This window comes from Homarus americanus, unplaced genomic scaffold, assembly GCF_018991925.1.
Source record: "Homarus americanus isolate GMGI-L3 unplaced genomic scaffold, GMGI_Hamer_2.0 scaffold4896, whole genome shotgun sequence".
Taxonomy (NCBI): Eukaryota; Metazoa; Arthropoda; class Malacostraca; order Decapoda; family Nephropidae; genus Homarus; species Homarus americanus.
Genome location: NW_024749657.1, coordinates 4896999 through 4920346, shown reverse-complemented (window position 1 = coordinate 4920346; position 23348 = coordinate 4896999). Strand labels below are relative to the sequence as shown.

The window sequence follows — 23348 nt, the reverse complement described above, 5'->3', positions numbered from 1 at the left end:
CTCATACAGTCCCCCTTGGTTCTTAGTCCTCCCTTGGTTAATAGAGTTCCCCCTTGATGTATTCTATAATTAGATTTATATATACATGATCTCTCTTGGATGTTACAGTTCTATGTGTATGTGTGTGTGTGTGTGTGTGTGTGAGTGAGATGTTGGTCTTCTCACCTGGTTCTTATCTAACTCTCCGTCCTGGAGTTCCGCCTCTCCTTGCTCCTGGAACGTGATGATGATCAAAGCGACGAAGATGTTGACGAAGAAGAAAGGAAATACAATGAAGTAAACAATGTAGAAGATGGACATTTCAATGGCGACCTGTGGCTGGGGCCCATGATCTTCCGTCGTTGCCGCCATAGAATTTTGTAGCACTCTGTGGGTGGAGGAGAGAGAGTATTATGTTAGTGCTTTAACTGAAATGGTACATGGAAAATCCTGTATTTAGTCTCTTGTATGGGGTCACCCCACTTGGACAATTCTCATCTGGATATTACTAGTGTTAACACTTAATAGACCTTGAGAAATAATGTAAATAAAACTTAACATAATTCTTATATGTTTAACATTTAATATATTTGTACACAAAGTTTGCCTATCCATTGCTTATAAACTAAATGCTGCGAATAGATTTCAATTTCCTCAGCCATACTCATATACAGGTACAGTATAGTGTTTATCGTTGAACACTCACTGTGGCCATCCCTCGCCTGTCTGGACGGCGAAGAGCGTTAACATGGCAGCCATCACATTGTCATAATGAAAGCTCTGCTGTCTCCATTGTCTTGCTCTCACCTCCGGTGGTCGTTCATAACCCTCGAAGACAAAAAACTCTCCCCTAAAGAACACATGAGCTAATTACCTCCATATCCTCAATCCTCTAATTGTGGGTTGCACAATATCTGCTGCAAACCTCATCTGCTGTTGACTCCAGCCAACTGACTACTAAATACAGTATTGTACAGTAATCTGAAGACTTGGCTACACAGTCATAATATCATTCTATATTTTCTACTTTATGTATTAATTTCAAAATAATTAAGAAATTATACAGTACAAAAAAATGGAGAATTTGGTTAAGCAAAACATTTTTATAAAAACTCATTGTTGGTGAGGTTGAGAGATTAATCTAGCAAAACTTTTAACAGACTGATGAGGTTACTAACAATAAACACTGCTACATTTGGTTCTCTCTGGCTCAATGAAACTACGAAGGAGACACATTGGAGGAGTTTACAATGATCCATTAATAAACAATTCCACAATACTTTGTTTCTCTTCTCTAATAATGGTCCCCTGAGCTTTACTTGAGTACCAAACTTCTTAGTAATAATTGCAGTATTAAAGGAAATTCATAAAAAGTTTAACATATGTAAAAAAAAATTCTATACAGCACTGTACACGAGAACATAAACATAAAATACTTACTGACATTCATCCCTTGTATGTACACTCTCATCAGAGCAGTAGAAAAACTTTCCATTAAACAGTTGTACAGCGATAACAGCGAAGATGAATTGAAACAGTATGTACACTATGAGAATATTGAACACATTCTTGAGGGAGTTGACAACACAGTCAAACACGGATTTCAGCTTGGGTATTCGCTTGATGGTTTTCAGCGGGCGGAGAACGCGGAGTACTCGAAGTGACTTGATGGTGCTGAGGTTTTGACCAGTAGTGCTGCCCCTGTACATACACACAAGCACACAGAACTTTAGTATTTATCTCATAGGGAAAAGCTAAAGTCTGCAACAGCCTTTGTCATCTGCTTTATTCTTTACTTTTTTTAAATCTGGGGATATTTTTTGGAGGGGAAATATTTTTTAGGAAGTATTTTTAAAAATTCAAATGATTCTTGATAATAAATGTGACAATGTCACATTTTCAAAATTAATTGGCATTACTAGTTACTGTGGTTTATCATCAATATGAAAAACTTATATAAATTGTACAGATGCACATTTGCTCTAAAAAATATCCTAATATATATATATATATATATATATATATATATATATATATATATATATATATATATATATATATATATATATATATATATATATATATATATATATATATATATATATATATATATATACATATCACCCATATTTCCATACATACGTATATATACCCGCCAATAAATTTCCATACATAGGAAAAATAAACCTTTTTATATGAAAATCCATTTTTATTTATATAATATGCTCTACATGACTACCATTCTGTTGCATTTGAAGGCCATGGTGTATCAGGAAAAGATACAAAACATAAATCATCTCAAGCAACGTATCACCAACGCCATTACAAGCATAACTCCAGCTGTGCTTGAACGTGTTCTTCAGCAGTGGAGGACACGCATTGAAGAGTGTTTTCAACAGAATGGTAGTCATGTAGAGCATATTATATAAATAAAAATGGATTTTCATATAAAAAGGTTTATTTTTCCTATGTATGGAAATTTATGGGACACCCTGTACATATATATATATATATATATATATATATATATATATATATATATATATATATATATATATATATATATATATATATATATATATATATATATATATATATATATATATATATATATATAGTATTGATATAAATAAATATTATATGTTAAACTCAGGAAGAGTTTTCTGATCTACAACAAGACAGGCGAGATACCAAGTCCCATAGACAGGCCAGTGCACACCTAGCTCACACACTACTCCTGGGCAAGACACAAAATACATGGGTATGTGTGGCCAGAATTGTACAACAATATTTAGAATTTATGTTGAATGAAATATATGGATTTTGATGTTGTGTGTGTGTGTGTGTGTGTGTGTGTGTGTTGTGGTGTGGGGTGTGTGTGTGTGTGTTGTGGTGTGTGTGTGTGTGGGGTGTGTGTGTGTGTTGTGATGTGGGTGTGTGTTTTGTGTGTGTGCATATATGATAATTATATATATATATATATATATATATATATATATATATATATATATATATATATATATATATATATATATATATATATATATATATATACATATATACATATACATATATATTTTAGATAACAAATTGACTTAAAACATATACACATACACACATATGTATATCACTCTGTATTCACCTAATAATTTCATACATAAAATTATTATCTCATGGAGAGTATAAAGTGTTATCTTGTCAATGTTATGAGGTCTGGTGTAGAGGACCACTGCTAACAATTGTTTATATATTTTTATACTTATCCATGCAAAGTGAAGAGTCTCACTCCTTGGTGTGTTATATTTTACTAGGAAACATCTTCATCTCAAATAATCATTGAAATAAAAATCTTTCCTCAGTTTTATAGAATTTTCATTTACATTCCAAAAGGTGACTTACTGTATACTGTACAGTACAAAACTTAAGGCACAATGTGATTACACTAACAAGCTTCAAACATATTTCTGAGAACAAGTCTCTTCTTTTAAGCAGAATTTATTCATAAAAATAATTACAGAAAAGTATAAAGGGTTTAACTTGGTCACCTCAAGGAATGTAATACTGCTAACTAAACTAAGAGCAGCTTGTTTCTTGGTGATTCTATTATCTAATATTTTTAAGATGTTCTTTTGTTCTAGTATAGAAGCTCTTGTGATATTGGGCAACAATCTTAGATTTTACCAAACAGTAATGGCTGTACTCAGGAAGGTCACTCACAGCCATTAACTAACTCACCAAAACCCACATAAAAGATAAATGGAATTTTTAGGGAGTAATCTCTTACATGTGATCATTTTAGTTCAATGTCAGTCATCAAAATGTTTACAGACTCTCGTACTGACTGACAGGCTTAAGAGAGAGTCACTCAATGAATCGTTCTGTTTATTAGTCCAATAATGGTACTAAGAGCGCCTCCTGTATAAAGCCCAATTATTAACATGAAAAAACACTTTTTCTTTATTATTCCCCTACACCCTGTTCTACCATGTATATATATATATATATATATATATATATATATATATATATATATATATATATATATATATATATATATATATATATATATATATATATATATATATATATATATATTAGATAATGTAATGTACCCAGTACAATGTTTGTGTACAATGTTTATGCAGTGGTAAGTAAGTCAAGTAGAGTATCTGCATCTTTTAGTTGAAACTTCATGCAAATATCACACTTAAGTACAGTAATTATCAATACATTCTTATGCATTTTAAAAAATTATGATTGTACAGGTATTAGTATTTTCATTATCATATACTATTAATATTATTTATATTCAAACTCATAATAACTATTATTAATATAATTATTTTTATTATCATTATCTTTATCATCACTATCATCATGACTATTATCATTTTAGTTGTCAATATTAATACAAGTTTTTGTTCAAATAATGTAAGTCATTGAGTTAGTTTTATTTGTTTCAAGTTTGTAAGTGGTGTGGTCACATATGCAAAAAATGTCATTGATCTGAATGTTTCTCGGCATTCCAAATTACTTTAAACTAATCTGTGGAAGAATAGAGCACATTAGGTGTTGTAGGCAAGGTATGTTAGAGGAATGGGCAGCCGAAGAGATGGGAGGGTGTGCAGAGTGGGCAGCCCAGGTGACAGACACCACTAGGGTAGCAGGGGTCAGGTAAAATCTGTCCAGTATCGTAGAATGAATGGTAAAATCAAGAAGAACATGCAGTCATGGCGGCACAAGGCAGTAGTCTACATCCAGCCCGAGCCAGGGCTCTAAGAAACTGACTAAGAAGGGTAATTAATTTAAACCCTGAGAGATATCTAGAGGCCCTTGGGATAACCCACGGTCACTGAAACTCTCATTCATCAAGTCGACTAATGCATGCAGCTATAACCCGTATATTTGTCTCATCACTGGAGTTGTTATACCGGCAGTTAACACAAGACCTTGTCCAGGAGAGGCTTAGAATGTTAGAACTTGTTCCCGATGTTTCTTAGTCCAACTTTCTACAGTCTGAATATGCAAATCTTTAACCCAAACCTCTTATGTTATACCTTGTCATGCTCCTTTAAATATTGGCATAGCAATGGCAGAAAAGCTGATGAGTAAAACGGTAAGTTGCAAGGATATCGAAATAAATTAATGGTAATATGTATCAAGTGCAAAATGCATACACCAGGAATCATTGTAAATAATATGGGAATAGATAAGTCCTCTCACTGTCACTAAAGATTATCATCCATGGTTTCCTCACTTACTTCAGTTGCAGGGAGGGTCTGCAGAAGGAAAGAAGACATGAGCTTATGAACCCTGACCCTATAAGATAACGTTTACTTGTTACAACCAAGGTAAGGTTTACAGACATCGGACGTTGGGTCTGCTTGGTTGACAGATACCAAAAGCTTAAACCTACATAGCCTAAGAGATCGAGAGTTACAGGCTACTTAGTTTACACTCTTAGATTAAATTTGGTGCCCAGTTAGCCAATAAAGACCAACAATGTCTTGGTGAGAACAGTCAAACCCAACAAAACATGTCTGATCATGTCACTATCCAAGGAGGACAAGTATGTTAACTAATAATTCTTAGCTTAAGGGTCCTAGGAAAAATTATTGACATATTACCCAAGAAATTCCAATTATTAAAAACCAGCTTAAATATTAACAATCAGAAATCTGAAGAAAAAAAATAGTTGGCCCCTAAGTTGACCTCAGGAGCCTCTTAAATTTATAACAATTATGAGCCACTGGCAATAATTATGCTATGAATAAAATAATCATAAACTGAATTAGTGTTTTAACATTGCCAAACAAATATACACACAAGAGTAAATGAAAGTATGGTAACAATTAAATAACTATACCAAAAATTATTCTTTATACAAACTATCTTCTAGTGAAAGTAATGGTGTACCTCAACATCAAATTTGTGAATGATGACAAAGGTTCAATTTAAGGTCACTTTAGTTACATGTTAAGACTACGACTACTGTAAGTGAATTCTTTTTCTCATAACTATTCTACATAATGCTGAACACATGTACCCAACAACCCAGCTCACCACCCAAACCTAATCTCCTCTTATCACCTAATCTTGGCTTTTTAAATCTACTGCATCATTTCCGTGGGACTAAACAGCCGTAACAACTCTTCACACTACCACTACAGAAGACCATCTCCACATACCATCTGAAATGTGTTAAGATTGACCATATAATGATATCACTCCTGCATAAATATCAACCAAGAATGATACAAAGTACCTTAATACATACAGTACTGTACTGTAAGTTGACAAACAACTTTATTATGTAATTTACACTAATACAGTACAGTACAGTACCAGGTAATATCAATGTCTATTATTAAAAATTTTTACCTTTGTTGAATATTTTCCATAAGAATAAAGTACTTAACAAGAGGGGAGTTCTAGCACAACAATAATCTCAAGATATAAATAAAATGAAGCAGATCTTTCCTGTTATTTAATTTAACTTATAGCATTTTCTAATGAGGAAATATAACTACATAAACTTTAACTTATGGCTTAAGGACAGAGCTGTAGTAAAGACCCAGGTGGGGGGAGGGGGGCATGCACTTTGTGTCCCACAAGATAATAAAGATGTAAGATTTATTATTTGACTAGAGTACTGTATTATGAATACAGTACAACACAGCACTGTAACTGTGCCTCATACATATGTATTAATACAAGGGGTAAAATATGCAATGGCAGTGGTTCTTGTCAGCACACTAATTAAGCATTCATACTCAGGGATACATCTCTTTGTCTTGACACAAGACTACTGTAATTTTGCATTTAAACACACAGTTTATTCTGCATTTGGATAGATGGCTGTTTGTATTGACACTTAACTAACTTTGAATTTATACTGACATGAAGCAGCTTGGGGTATGTTCCAGGACCATAACTACTGCCTGTCTATGGGTGATCTGGCAGATGACCCTTTGAACTGGCTTTAATTCAGTCCTACATATAAATATTTAGTAATCTGTTTACAAAACCACCTGAACAAGTTTTTTTTTTAATATATAACTATTCACTCCCCAAGTTTTCCTCTCCACTCACAAAGGTTCTCACTCCATCCAATAACTTTCTTTCCTTATATCATTATACTTTCAACTTTTGTTTATCCACCGACCTTCTTGTTCATCATTATTCCCAGATACAGTAAACAATTCCTTCCACCCTACATTGTCTAGCTTCTTTCAGAAGAGATTAGTATATTTTCTAAATTTATAACAACATGCAAAAATTCTAACTATTAAAAACATTCTCTTTAACAAAGATATGAACAAATATACATATAAAAGCTATTAAAAGATCATTTCTTGGCTAAACACTAATTCCAATTTCATTTGTAAAAAAATATACGATTTTTAATCAGTTATAGTTACTGTACTGCTACTGGCTTCCTCATTAAATTTAAACAAGTTCTGCATGTTCCAGCAAACTTGAGTGCTCCTTTACACATGAATGATATTCTAACTACCGTATATTTTTCTTGGTCTTTGATCTAAAGATGACAACCAAATTATCGGTCTTATTTAAACTGGAAGTTCTTGGGTATATCTGGGAGGCAAAATGCTTACTATCTATTTGAACATGACCCATAACTACTCTTCTTGGTCTCTTGAATCTTATGTCCAATGTTTCCAAATTACTATTAATTAAATTACTAGACTTAGATATTTCCTTCACACACACGAGGTTGTGTGTAACTAAGGTGGTCCACACTTAGATCTCTTATCTACGTTACACTGAGTATACTCTATATGATTCATAATTTTTAATTTGCTGAATTTAACAGGATTCATGTGAGGTTCAGCTCTACAAGTTTCCTGCCTGAGCTACAGAATAAATTTTGAAGTTGTCATTAATTTGATTATTTAACCATAAATAAGACTTGTGACTCATTTAAAGGATGGGTAATATTCAAAGTAGATGCATTTTGTTTACATCTTGCCAACAATAATAAACTGAGGAACGACTTAAAAGTTACGAAGAAAAAGGAAGGACTCGCTATAAGAGATACTTAAAGAGTCGGTTTTATACACAGATGAGAAGCAGTTGGTAAATGAAAAAATACATTCATCTGGTGGACAGGAATACAGCTCTGGGATAGACAGGGACTCTGCATCTTTAGAAACAGGAACCTGACTAATAATAAACAGAAACTCAGCTGTCAACGGAACAAAAACACAGCTAATAAGAAACACATAACCAGCAGCTAGGTGGACGGACTCGGCTGCTGGATACAGAATTTCTCAGCTGCTAAAAAATTAAGAATCTGATACTAAAAGCACAATAATTCCTCTATCTGATTAGGAGAGCCTCAGCACACGCCAAGATAAGCTTAGTTTATCAGCGGACAGTATGAGATGAAGGATTCTCGGGAAGTGATGTAATGAGAGGAGAAGACCTGCTGATATGAAGCGACGGAAAGGGTTTGGGTAAGGATTAATGTACAGGTTCGTATATTAAATAACACAGTAAAAGGAGACAAAATAGGTTGAAAGAAAAGGATAATTAATCAGTCTGACAGTGTCATTTTGGACGTCTCTCACCCTAATTCTGGTGACTCGTGAGGATGTACAAAACTTGCTGAACTTTACTTACTGTAGTTCAGAGTAAAGGAAGCCACCAAGTATAGCTTGAACCCAATACCATTACAGTTTCTACTAAAACAAATTGAATAATAAACCATTAATGGATCAACTGGTACATAAATAATGAACTTAATAAACAAGATTTAACTCCTGGGCTTGAGAATATAAAACTGTGCCAACATTCAAAAGTTGCATGTAAGTGAAGAAATGTGGTGCCAAAATGAATGCAAAAAGTAATCGTATATAAATACATGTAGTGAATGTAGCGGGTGAACGACATCAAGCATGAGAACTGGATGATCTGCTTGGTGCTCAAGTGAGTAAAAATGGCAATACTGTAGTAGAGAAAGATAGATGCCAACTCCTTTATGTCCCGTAGACAATACATAAATGTAACTGCATCATAACTTATTCCTCCAGCTGTTATGATTACAGTATTCGGTTATGAGAAAAAATTACTCAAAATTTAAGCATTTAAAATTTCTCTGCAATCTAAAATAGGAAATTAGCACATAAAAAAGTGCCAATAAATTTGAAGCTTCATATTACTGTGATGCTAATGTCTTACTTGTGCGTCTCTGTTTTTCCTTTGTCAGCTTATACGTTCATCTCAAAGTTGTTTCAGTTATTTAATCCAAGGTGATGAACGTACTGAATACATTGTAAGTTATGCTCTCCTGGTTATAACTTTATCTTAGAATGATAAATTATATGAAATATTTTGAATTAACATAAGTTTTCTAATCATAAAGAAGAATTAAATATGGACTGTATATTCTAACACAGTAAACCCCCAGCTTACACAAAATCTGTTTCTGCAGATTTCAAGCAACTAGACTCTTCAAAATTGCCAGAAAATATCCAACTCCTAACAAATACCTCAATAAAAATCAAGAGGCATAAACAATTCGGGGTCACGATGCAGTACAAGACAATGCCACCATCTTCTGGCCCAGCAATGAAAGAATGAGAAAATGTATTTTTGGCCCATTTGTTGAGACTTGATGAAGAGTCCCACGGAGAAAAAAGTTCTGTATTCAATCATTGCGTCGATACAAATTTTGTGTTTAGGGATCGTGTATTAACGAGGGTTTACTGCGTATGTTCCAAGGAATTTAAGATTCTCAAAAGATTATCTCTTCACTGAGAACACAAATATAAATGGTTTTTGTCTATAATTTCCTGACAAATGGACAAACAATTTAAAAGAAAACTTGTACAAAAAAGGTAACAGTATGATCTATACCACACGTACTGCATTACAAAATTTCTAATAAAAAATACTGACGTAATCGACCATCTCCGTGATCTTTACTGCTGTGATCATATTCATTCAAGTCAACAACCACAAGGAGGAGCTACAGACGGCGTTCAACACACACAGATAACTTGCAACGTTACTAGAGTGTGGAGTCCAGGTAATTACCAAACATTAGATATACTCACAAAAATGCAAATGCAATGAGAGCGCATAATACCACAAGGGCATCTAAGACATTCCACAAGTCTCTAAAATATGCCCCTGGATGGCATACAACACCTAAATCAACGACCTGAAATTTGGGACGATTTAATTATTTTTAGGAAGCCACTTTATCATGTCCCGAAGATCTGAGACAGCTTATGATTGTAAACATAAATATGAAAGAATCTTTATGTTGTTTAAAGTCCCTGAAAATAGAGAAAAGGAAGGCATTAAGCGGAAATTGATAGCTAACAGAAAGTGAATAATGAAAGAGTATTGAAGAATGAATATTTTGACAATTATGAGATACTGTATATGGAAAAATAAAATAAATAAGGACCACATGATAGAAAATATACAATCACGAGATTAACAACAAACCAATAAAAAATAAATAAAAAACATAGGCGGCGAGTAATTAGCGTGAGAAAAGTAAATTCAAATTTTTGAGATATCATCTGGACAAGTAATTATACTGATATCAAATTTCTGACAACAGATCCTTAATCAGCATGTTCAGGAGTACATATATACAGGTATTGAGATTTAAAAAAAAAAAAATGGCGAGATGAAGATTATGAACACATAAGAATCCGAGGCTCAGAGCCCAACCATCAACAGAAGCAGTCACCAGTTATACAGAACAGTGGCAACTTGGCTCCCTTATAAACAAGATTTGAGATGTGCACAGCCCTGTATGAAAGCTTAGTACAGTATCACCACTTTCACCAGTGTATAATAAATGATATCCATGTCTATACTGAACAACCACGGGGACATAACACATCCCTGTCTAACATCCACAATTATTTCAAATGTTTCATTTTTTCCCAATTTACTTTTACTGTTGCCCGGCTGTTCATATACACTGTATTATGAAATATAACTACAGTAGTAGAAGGAACAAGACCTTGAGTAATGAATGAAATAGTTTCCTTTGATAATGATAAGTGAAGAGTCAATGTTATACTTTCAACCGATTGATGAAAAAACAACAAAACACAAACAGAATATTAAAATAATAACGGAGTAAAATAATTCTCTGGGAAAAGATGATGGAAGTGGTAACAGGAAGAGGAGGAGGATAGGTGGAAGACCAGGAATATTGTTTACAACCAGCCTAAAGCAGTGAAAACAAACACAAAACTGTGAAATACAACATGCACTTTACGAAATATTTGAGGTCACCAAGACGTGTATAACAACAGAGTACCTGTGATCAGAGACCAATTGAAGTTTTAAGGAAATAGTTATCATAAAATTCAGTAAATAAGCATTGATGTAAACACAAGAGCTGTCATGGGCAGCAGCTATCACCTGCACACTGCACAAGGCAAAGTGTATAGTGACAACAGAGATAATATATGCGACTCTTGTACCTGCAATTCTTCTCGCTTTCCTTAATGTTTTTCAGACCATACTATGATTAGTACCTCTTAGAATTTTAAACAGTACACTGTGCAAGCAAGTGAGCCTAACACATACTAACATTTCAACAAAAGGTCGTCACCCTGCACAGTGCACTGTACATGCAATAAACCTCAAAAAAATTAACCAATTAATACTGTATCTGCTAACACCAATGATGAAACTGATATTGCCCAACGTCGACAGTAGGATTACCTATAATGCCGAGCGAAGCGAATAATCTTTCCTGTACTCTGTTCCTATAAGCTAAAATATACATAAAATATGCTTTATGAGCACCATTCTTTTTAAGGTATAGTATACATCAAGTTTTGCTTCTTAATAATACATTAATGATGCACTTCAGCCTTAAAAACTTCAATCCATGTTTTGGGATTTAAACACTCCAAATCCTTATATCATGTAACATTAAGGATGTGGAATTACAATTAAATCTACAACATCTCTTTAAAAAATTAGTAAAAGCCAACTCTTAAAAAAATACATAAAATATTGCTACAGGTTTCATTAATTTTAAAGCACTTGAGGCAAAGCAATACCCCTTCCCAATGTATATCATGAAAAACAATATCACAGTTAAGTTTTTGTATTACTTCATATAGTGTTTAAAACATATGAAACCCACTTTAATTAACATCAAACTACACTGATATTCCAATCTTTTCTGCCTAGAACACTGACTATGACAACATCAAGACATACATTAGGGCTGGTGATTATATTAACATTAACCCTGGGATGATTGAGGCAAGAACCACCAACCTAACTCACTTATAACATCAAGTGACGGTGCAAAGTAACATAAGTGATGATATGATACTGTATTGCTGAGGACTCTCAACCCTGGCATGACCCTGCTGAGTATTGGACTATGTGATTATACCAGCTACCACCTGGGGCTGATACTGATGAGCACCATGAACCTATAGACAGTACAATACAATCAAATACTGTACACGAATTACCAACAAAGAAGTGATAGTAGTGACTCCTTTTACCTTCTCCCAAGGACTAGGAGTCATAACAACAAGCTCTAAGAAACCCAGATCCTTCACTATCATGGTTAGCGACCCAAGAATTCTGGTTTTGGTCTTACTCCCCAACACGGGATCTTACAACAAGATTACAGTACCACAATTCCCCAAAATACAGAGGAAAAAAGACGATGATCACCTTTTTCCAAGACCTTATTGAATCATAATCACACACAGAGATTCATCAAAATCTATTTCTACCTGTCTGAACTATTGTCTTCACACTGTTCAATACACATCCATACACGGAAACAATGGTAGATCAGAATCCCTAAAACAAGAGAGGAAAATATTAATTAGGAAACTCAAAAGGGCCACAAAAAACAACATGCCTTCTCAGCTCCCCTCTTGCTTTACTGTGAGACAAGAATAATCACCCAATAGTAATCTAAGAGTGACATCACCACATCAGGAGTGACATCAAGAGAGTACTGTTCCATCACACCAGGAGCACAATTAATACATTACCACAAAACAAAAAGATGACAGGGCCAAGCAAGTCAATGCAAGAAATATTGGAGAAGTCCGGCCATCCAGAGTTTCATAGGAAAATATCCCAAACAGAAGAAAGAAACTGGGAAGGAACAAGATCAAACCCATCATTTGTATCTGAATTAAAGTATACTAGGAGTGATATAAACAGCTGGCAAGTGGCATCAAATAAGAAGTGATACTGATAGGTGTTATCAACCTTGAATGATAATGATTACAACTGTTCCCAGAATATTATTAACCAGCTGTTTAGTATAAATAAATAAATCGATGGAACTAATTATAGATACCCTGGAATGATAATGTGGGAGGTATCTCCAGTATGAGATAATACTCATGTGTGTCGTTGTCCCAAAGGTGACAACACAGGGTACCATAACTACAACCTAACTGTGATTTGGGTAGAATTTACCATTAGAATAAAATCCCAAGAATGTTGTTGATGAGGGTCAAGAGATCAGAAGAAGGATTCCAATACCCATGACTAATTCAAATATGGTAATTCCCTGATACTGTGATGGTAATGACTAGTATTATCAGTTTACCAATATATCCATCTCAGAGTAATGACAATGAATACTACCGAGTGACCTTAACCTGACAGTACTGCTGGATGATAATAATCAAAACCACCAAGACAAGAGCAGACAATGTAATAATAGACACTGAGATGAATACAGAGTCCCACCAACCACAGGTGATATCAGTAATTAAGAAAATCTATCCGGCGACAATAGTGAATATCATCAACCCAAAAATTATTCTGTAGTCATAAGCACCATCAAGGCTAGGATGATGCCAAAACATGTCACCAGTTTCTAAATGATACTGGATGAATAATCCCATCCCAAAGATGATACTCATCAATACCAGCAGACCCAGGATGGTACCAGCAGGCATCACGGACAACACTGACGAGTATTACCCACCCGAGTGTACCGATGAGTAGCACTAATCTTAAGATGATATTGGTGGGGACTGCCAACCCAGGGGTAATACTAAACACAAGGGATCAAAATTGTAATTGAGGTATTAAGATCTAAAACACTGTTTACGCAACACACAAATGCTACACGCAGTATATATATATAATTTAGGGTCTCGTCATGTATTACAAAACTTAAGATAAATGAAACAAGAGACAGTACCAGAGGGTGAACATCTACTCACATCATATCAAAACAAAACGAAACGGCGGCACATATGACAACCACGGAGTCCATAATGTTCCAAAAATCCCTGAGGTACGATCCAGGGTGGAATATCACCCCTAAGTCTATGACCTGTTAGAGAGACATAAGGGTGCCTGTGGTTAGTGCAAGTAATATTTTGCATGAGAGAATTTTTACTGTGATGCTGAATATATTTGTAATAAGTGAACACATATATAATATACTGTATCTTGGTGACTGGCATTACTGAAATAGAAAAACTAGTGCTTTCTAAATCTACTTTATGTGAGGATCTTGTCATTTTTAAGTGTAAGTGTGCAAGGTTGATTGGGTGTACCTGTACTTCCTAGTTGCTGAACATTTCTACATATGAATCAAACAGTCAACCCTCATTCATCTAGCCATCATCACCCCTAGAAATATTATTCAAGTGCTAAATTATCCATAACCACAAGCAAGACTACATCATGGATTATATTGCCTCTATTTATGATGGCAAACACGGTACATCCATTGTATCCGGATTCTTCTTTTGACTCGTATTCAAATAAATAAATGTACAGTAATTTGTAGTCTCTGTTCTTAAAGAGAAAACTACATAATTCAAAATAATACAGAACTCGATATGCAAAATCAAATATACTGTAGTTTATATGCGGTGACGTACTGTACTCTCAACGAAAACATCAACGTAATCCACAGGACAAGAATTAAAACATTATAGCCACTATCTCACCAGACAGGTAAATAAGTAAAACATTTAGCTTAAGTTTTAAACTCATATACAAACTCATGTACATTACTATACATCTACTATATACCCCATAAATACCTCAAACACCAAGATATCTACATTATACGAGAAAATCCTTGAAATATATAAATTTCAAGGTTAACTGATTATAATCATGATAACTTAAATAAGGGTTGACTGTATATATATATATATATTTATTTATTTATTTAGATAGCAGTGCTTTATATACCCCCTTCATCCCAACATTACTCCATGGGTGTTTATACCAACATTAAAACACTAAGCCAAAATTTAGGACAGTGTTATCACCCTATTATGAGACACACTAATAAAATCACACTCACAAACTCCAATTGAACACCATATACTGTACTGTAGATCTTGCAACACAACTGAACACCATATACTGTACTGTTCATCTTGCAACACAATTGAACATCATATACTGTACTGTAGAGCTTGCAACACAATTGAACACCATTTACTGTACTGTTCATCTTGCAACACAATTGAACATCATATACTGTACTGTAGAGCTTGCAACACAATTGAACACCAGATACTGTACTGTAGATCTTGCAACACAGACAAATTTGGAATACGTGAAGTCATTGAACACTACTTAACAGGCTGTGTAATGGTTGAAGGATTAGGTTCATATCTAAGAGAGTTGTGATGATGAACGTAACGCTAATAAATCTCCGAAGACATAATATAAATAAGAATGATAACAACGAGAGAGGATAATTAGGAGGCCGCTGCAAAAATACGATCGCCTAAAGAACTGACGGCTCCATCTGAAAAGGACACCAATGAAAAAACCAGATCACATGAAGATTAGACATCCCAGCTAATTTCACCTGATAATTAAACACCCTAAAGCTACAATGGAGGACTTAGGTTAGGTTCACCTGATAATTAAACACCCTAAAGCTACAATGGAGGACTTAGGTTAGGTTAGGTTAGCATTACGGACTTAATTATCAGTGGAGACAAACAGGGGTGCCTAATCTTCATGAGGTCAAAAACACCTGAAGAAAGTAAGTATATCATTGAGTAATAATTATGACCAATATATCATAAATATAACATAAATATACTCTGTACAAAGAAAACTATAAAATACTGTACAGCGAAGGTTTACTAACAATTTATATATAAACTAAGAAACCATTGTTTTAAAAAAATTACTAATACTGTATTACTTACACTTTATTGAGAGATATTGACCATGATCAGTACTAACTAATACTGGAAGATGAGTTATGTAGTGAATGTTAATTACTATAATGCAGAAAAGAAGAATGGTAAATGTGATCAATGTTAAGATAAAATGAGCTTTACTAGAGGCAAATAAAGTGATAAGGTCTATTGATCATCTAAATGGATACTCATTATAATGAAAAACTACAGTAATTTTTTTAAAAGAATATACTGTTCTGTACAACATCTCATAACAATTGTCAACATTTATGAATGACTTAAAGTTGACATTTATTGACTCATAATAATACTGTATTTATATCATAACCAAACTTCCATATAAATATACGTGACTTACTTTCAGAATCATCTCTATGGCAAAAACTCCCGTGAAGGCATAATCAAAGTAATTGAGAAACTCATTCCATTCTGAGTCCTCTCTGACAGGGTCTTCAGAGGCCAAGGCAAAACTAGACAAGATGATGACAATCATGATGAAGAAATCGAAGTAGCGCAAGTTTACTACCCAATGCGCCGCTCTCCGAATTCTGGAATGAGAAAAACCTATTACTGTTATGTGCATTAATGAGAAAGTTACAACTAGGATAAAGAAATAATTTTGTATGCCAGATGGTCAAAATGTTTTATCTCAAGAGTTAGTTGGTAATAATCAGGAGCCATATCTCATGAATAACTCGGGTCTGTGGGCAGCTGTGGTCCCAGACAATTGTAAATATTGTCTGACAGTTTTATCAATACAGGTACTATATATACTTTACTATATGAAAAAAAAAAGTTATTAACTTTATAACTTCATAAGAATTATCAACAATGTTACTGAATATAGATGCCATAGATGTTACTATTACTAATAATAAATTCACGTGTAAGATAAAAACAGTGTCAGGAGGAGGAGTCAACACAATACTCACGGGTTTGTGGGTGAAAGGATGAACATAGATGAATATGGTAACATGGGCTTAGGTCCCCCCATGTCTTCTTCTTGATTCTCGGCCTGTTTGTTGTCTTTGTCCCCATCTCGTTTACTGCTGTGGGCAGGTGTGCAGGCTTAGTGAATGACCATCATGTTAATACACCAGTAAAGTCGGGTACAAATGACACAGAAAAGAAACATGAAATTAACACTGATGAGTTTGTGCGTAATATGGCAATAGACATGTACTGTACCTATAATAATAATGATAATCAAGGCAGCTATAGAATTATAAACTCCTTTGTTAAAATACTGATACCTAGTTAACAGTTAATTACTTTTATCCTAATGACAAAAATTAGTCTGAGCTTCACATGAGAATAATTATTTGGATGACTGATCATTAGGGTTCTACAATATAACCCATAATCATGTCTAAAATATACCATCCAGTTATTATGTTAAAAATAGTACTAGGCAAGATGAAGGAATTCTAAATGACAAAATATTAAGCAATGAACTCCTTTATCTGTTAATAGTTATGTATGGTGTCACAAAGCAGATGCACAGATTGATTTACCTGTAGTAGGTCATGTTGACACACACCTGACAAAACTCTTCATAAACGTTATTAAACTAGTATATCATGCTGACGGCTGCCACAGATAAGAGAAAGTATTGACATATAATGGGATTTATTTATTATATATAAATATAATGGGAGGAATTTCTACATTTTATTACGGTTGTTATATCTAATTCAATTAATTAATAAGAAAATAATAAGTATAGTATTATGATTAATGTAAATATAGAGAAGACATCACAGTCTTTAGAGGATGTCTGCAATGTTGTAGCACGCACGCACACACACACAAAAACACCCACACACACACACACACAAAAACACCCACACACACACACACACACACAACACCCACACACACACACACACACACACACACACCACACACACACACACACACAAAAACACCCACACACACACACACACAAAAACACCCACACACACACACACACACAAAACACACACACACACACAAAACACCCCCCACACAAACACACACACAAACACACACACACACACACACACACACACACACACACACACACACACACACACACACACACACACACACACACACACACACACACACACACACACACACACACACACACACACACACACACACACACACACACACACACACACACACACACACACACACACACACAAAAACACCCACACACACACACACACACACAAACACACGAGGGCGAGTTACTACACCACGTGAACACCACACCACACAGATCAACTGGTATGTTCAATTCATGAGTAATGAAAGCTTTTGTTAAACACCCACCTACCCCATGAACACCACACCACCTGGTGTCTCAATGATCAGCCCAGGCCATCAACTGTAAACTATAATAATTTGTATGTTCAATTCATGTTCCTTCTTCTTTCAGTAATGAAAGCTTTTGTTAAACGACCCACCTACCCCATGTCTTTGTATGTACTGTAATAAGTCATTTTTGTCCAATGTATATTTTCAGCCTTCGAGCTGCAGAACCTTTTCCATAAACCGTTAATTATCACGCATGCACACACGCACGCATGCGCACACACACACACACTGTTTTTAGAAGTCAAGTTCCTTGTTTGATCATGCAATACAGTACAGCATAATCTCGGAAATCTGGAACTGTTGAACTGAGAATCTATCAGTTGTGTCAGCAGTGTTTGCTCATCTTGTTTACAGGATTCCTGCTCAATGTTTGTTTATTTATAACAAATAATGTGGCACATCATCTCTGTACATAACTAAACTGTAAATGTTCGAGAAGTCAAGGTTCACTACTTTCAACATTATCATGAGTTTTAAATAATTATAAAAATATATGACTACCATATTGTGTTACCATGTTTTGTGAACTGCTCTCATGACCACAAGAAAAGTGTATCAACAGAGGTTGGAAGAGCTAATGAAATTTTCTTGCTTGAAAACTTATTGAACAATTCCACATTCATTTGTGGATCTTGGGCACATAGTAAGACATCATTTACAGACCAGTGTGACAACTGCTAAACATCTCCCTAATGGATGACTGTTACAGCACAGGCTATCACCTCATCCCTGTAGGTATTAATCACCATCAAGTAATGAATATAATTTTCCCATTTTTTTTAGGATTATTATTTTGCAAATATAGTATACCATTTCTGAGACTCCCAGATAACTGAATTCTAGATTCCCAAGATTCTGCAGTTTATGTATATGAGAATGTATATACACACATGTATATATTCAGTAACGAAAGGAGACAGTATATGTATATAAATATATATAAATATATATATATACAGTATACTGTATGTATATATATATATATATATATATATATATATATATATATATATATATATATATATATATATATATATATATATATATATATATACAGTATATATATTTGACAGTGTTGCATGCATGCACTTATGAACAAAAAGATAGCATAAAACAATAATGTATTATATTGTGGCATTTGTTGTACACATGTAATATATTCCCCTTAAGTTAGTTTACACAGCCACTCCTCCATGTTTAGCTTTGCTGCAGCAATATGGCAGAAACACATAACATTTCAGCTGTTGAATATAATCCAGCATGCTACTGCCCTCTGAATGTAACTATTACACATATAAGAGACAAGAGCAGAAATACACAGATGAAATATTAAAAAAAAATTACAGTATGACTAAATTCAAACTTAAGAGAGATATAAATCTGAGAGACCATCACACACAAGCTCGACCATCAGCAACAGTAAGCTTCAGAATTTCCTCCAAGTAGTTGATACAGTACAGTAGTATAGAACTTAATACTTTGTTCAAATGATAAAACAAGATGTGACAACAGTTGACATCCTCAGCACCACATTATCATGGATGTGGTTTGCAAGCACCGAGGATGTATCACATAATTTTGAAAAAGTAATGCAGTAGTTATAAAAAATCAAAAGATTATGCAATCGCATTGACAAAGTAGTCTTCCATCAGGTCATACTGTCAAGAAGACGCCTGATAACTTTATTAAGAAATAACAAGATTATCATGTTTTCTTATTGACCTGTCCTCCTCTTTTGTCTCATCTCTTTTCTCCTTATTCTCTTCCTTTGCCTCAGCCTTCTTTTCGTCCTTTTTAGCGTCCTTTTCTGCATCTGCAGCCTTCTTGTCACTGTTGACAGTGAAAACATATTCAGTGTTTCATGGTGTGTTACTATGTAACATTCCACCGGGCAGTGAGTCGTCTTCATAATACAGTACTCACGTATCCTCAATCAGCTTTAATTTTGGTCTCATCTCTTTTCTTGTTGAGGTTGTTCTTGACCTCTAACACTGTTTATTTAGTTCTGTGAACCATTTTTGGTGAAATTACTTTCTAAATGAAAGTAAAGACTAAAATTTTAATCACAGCCCAAGAGAGCTGCAGCCCTATGAGCAGTCTACATTATTTATGTCATCTAACACATGAACAGATAATTTATATAAATTATTTTCATAAAATTAATCATAATTTCTCCACAGTCTTACCGATACTCAGAAATGGACGGAAGTGGTGACTGCATCAAACAACAAAATATTAAGCATAATATTTCAGTAACTGACGTCAACTCTCCAAAGTACTGTATTCTGGTACTGAGACATTCATACAAAACTTGCATTAAGGAACCTTCATGTCTCATCGAGGGATAAGACACATAAAAATTTTCTATTAATATTAATCCTATTGGTATTCTTACTTTAAAATGAGAAATAAAATTTAGTGTATGGGTTATCCTCCCTTTACAAATTTTAATTAAGAATGAAAAATATCGATTCATATATAAAATGCATGACATACAGAACAGGTCCTTAATTTGCGTAAAATGCACTGCACATAGGTGACATCTAACTGTAAATGAAAATAATGTTCTTCAGTTTTATTTATCTCCAACACACCAATGAATCGTACATGACTTACTTCATTTTGATGTCTCCACCAGGTGAGGGGGGACATATTTCAACCTTAGGAGGTCCATCTGCATTGTTTTGCATTGCTTCCCTTTCTTTTTCAAGTACAGCTTGCTGCTTCTGTAGGGGAACGAGATTTTCAGGATCTGGGAGATGTTGAGACTGCAGATAAAAATCGTAAAATTAATCGAAACATTGTGGAGCAAATATTCGCAAAGCTTATAACCAATCAGACGTAAGAGGTACCAGAGAAAATTTATGTGTGGTGAGACACACACCATGCAACATACACTCTTAATTTATAAAGAATTTACATGATCCAGAAAATTTTATGATAATGCATTCCAATCTGAAATATATTTTATCTAAAGATACTAAGAAGATTTAAAACTTATTATAAATAGACTTCCTTTAAAATTATTTTCCAATGTGAATAAAAGTTTACAAGGCAGGTGAATATTGTTGAGCATATATTACAGTAGTTAGACTTGTGTGTGGACAAGTTGTTAAGAATGTCAGAGACTTAACAACTAATCCCCCATGTTACCCTTCATTCTGATTGGATCGGCGCTAAAGGATACAATGCTCCTTTCATGATTCTGAATTTTTCGATTATTCTACAACCTTGAATAGAATGCCAAAATGTATTTAGGGGTGTGGAGGAAGCAAGGGAAAAGAAATTATCAAAGACATGATTCAAGATAGAGCTCGTGCTTTAGTCCATTCCTTATACGATAAAGAAAATTTCTCTCAACAAATCAATGGCACAGTAATACTAATTGCCAAAAACTATTTGTTGATAAAATTTGTATGAATTAAAAGTTAAAATTCATTTTATCAAAATGGAGCACAGTTTTGACAGGCTTTAGAAAAATTATCCTAGGGGCAACATATTGTTGTTAAAATGTCCTAAAACTAGGTTAGAAGCTTCTCATATCTCAAGCACTAAGGGTAGATACAAGCGTCTTAGGGATCAGGTTCTATGTTGTTACACAAATTACCTACAGGATAAAGCGCGTTTGAGGTTAGACAATTAGATGTTCTTCATGGTTGGAATATTGAAATGTTTATTATAATAAGATTTTATATCATTACGTGAAACATGTTTGTCCATGGAAGAATTACCAGTATCAAATTTAATATTGTTTATTTTTTCATGCCACTAGTGTTGTGTATGCAATCAGGTGTCAAAGCAGGAAACAGTAAATAAAAGCAAATTTTTATATTCTGAGAATTCCCCCTCGACAAGACTCTAACCATGGAAACGCGCTCTTCATAAGGATACACCACTGATTAAACTGAAAGAGGGAAGCAAAGGCGACCAACAGAGAGTGGAGAAGCAGAGGTGACCTTAGTCAGTAGGAGAAGCACTAATACATTCATCACCAACGCGCTACCAGAGAAGCATTGCCAACTACGGGGTCTGTGAAGGGATCACCAACATGACCAAACAGATGAGACCTAAAGGCTTTTTTCTGAATATGAAGACATTCAGAATGAAGTCCTATCAGTCTGTCTCTATGAGGTCACTACCGATACTCCGATCAACATTACTAAGTTTTCAACACAAAGCACTACTTCGGAAGCCTCTCTCCTCTAGCTATAAAACACAGAATGACTACGGTGATACCAAATGAACATATAATAAATAATTTGTGCAAGTTATTGCTGACAAGTGTTTTGTGCATCTATATCTCGATACTCTGTTGAAAACAAAAAATTTTGTGTTCAGAAAGAATATAAATAATTATAAAAAAATAGAATCCATCAAAACACATTTAAGGAAAAAGATTTTATATATATAAGAATATATATATAAATATATATTAGCAACCACATTGATGTAAACAGAGAAATTGGGGTATCGATCACAGCCCACGATCGAAAACGGTAGACGAGCGCCAGACGGTAGTTGTGTGGGGGTTACCGTCAGTTCCGGGCAGGCAGATAGAGATAAGAAAAAAATTAAGTAAAAAATTGAGAAAACTCTCCACACTATCTTTAGTCACGAGAAAATCACCCTACAGAAGCAAGTACACTTTTAACTCTTAGCAAAAAAGCTGTTGACACATCTACAAATACTATAAAATGTCTATAAATATTAAAGATGCAGCACCTAAGAACACTTATAAATCTAATATAAATTGAATGCTAACTCTCAATAACAATCAACTTAAAATGAACAACATTTACTAAGACTTACACAACAACCTAC

The 23348-nt window shown here is 34.2% G+C and overlaps 1 protein-coding gene across 7 annotated transcripts in view; it reads right to left on the bottom strand.

Annotated features, from left to right (window-relative positions):
• Positions 1–23348, bottom strand: part of LOC121853487 (voltage-dependent calcium channel type A subunit alpha-1-like) — a 237225-nt gene that overhangs the window by 66747 nt on the left and 147130 nt on the right. For 6 of the 7 annotated variants that reach the window (XM_042347629.1, XM_042347632.1, XM_042347630.1 and 3 more), the window contains exons 19-27: positions 21144–21295; positions 20250–20357; positions 17096–17209; positions 16522–16711; positions 14202–14314; positions 5241–5258; positions 1420–1680; positions 686–829; positions 166–367 (exon numbers count right to left, since the gene is read on the bottom strand). In XM_042347629.1, the coding sequence (XP_042203563.1) occupies positions 166–367; positions 686–829; positions 1420–1680; positions 5241–5258; positions 14202–14314; positions 16522–16711; positions 17096–17209; positions 20250–20357; positions 21144–21295 (1302 nt within the window). Of the gene's footprint in view, positions 1–165; positions 368–685; positions 830–1419; positions 1681–5240; positions 5259–14201; positions 14315–16521; positions 16712–17095; positions 17213–20249; positions 20358–21143; positions 21296–23348 lie in introns of all 7 variants that reach the window. The other variant, XM_042347636.1, reaches the window with a different exon arrangement.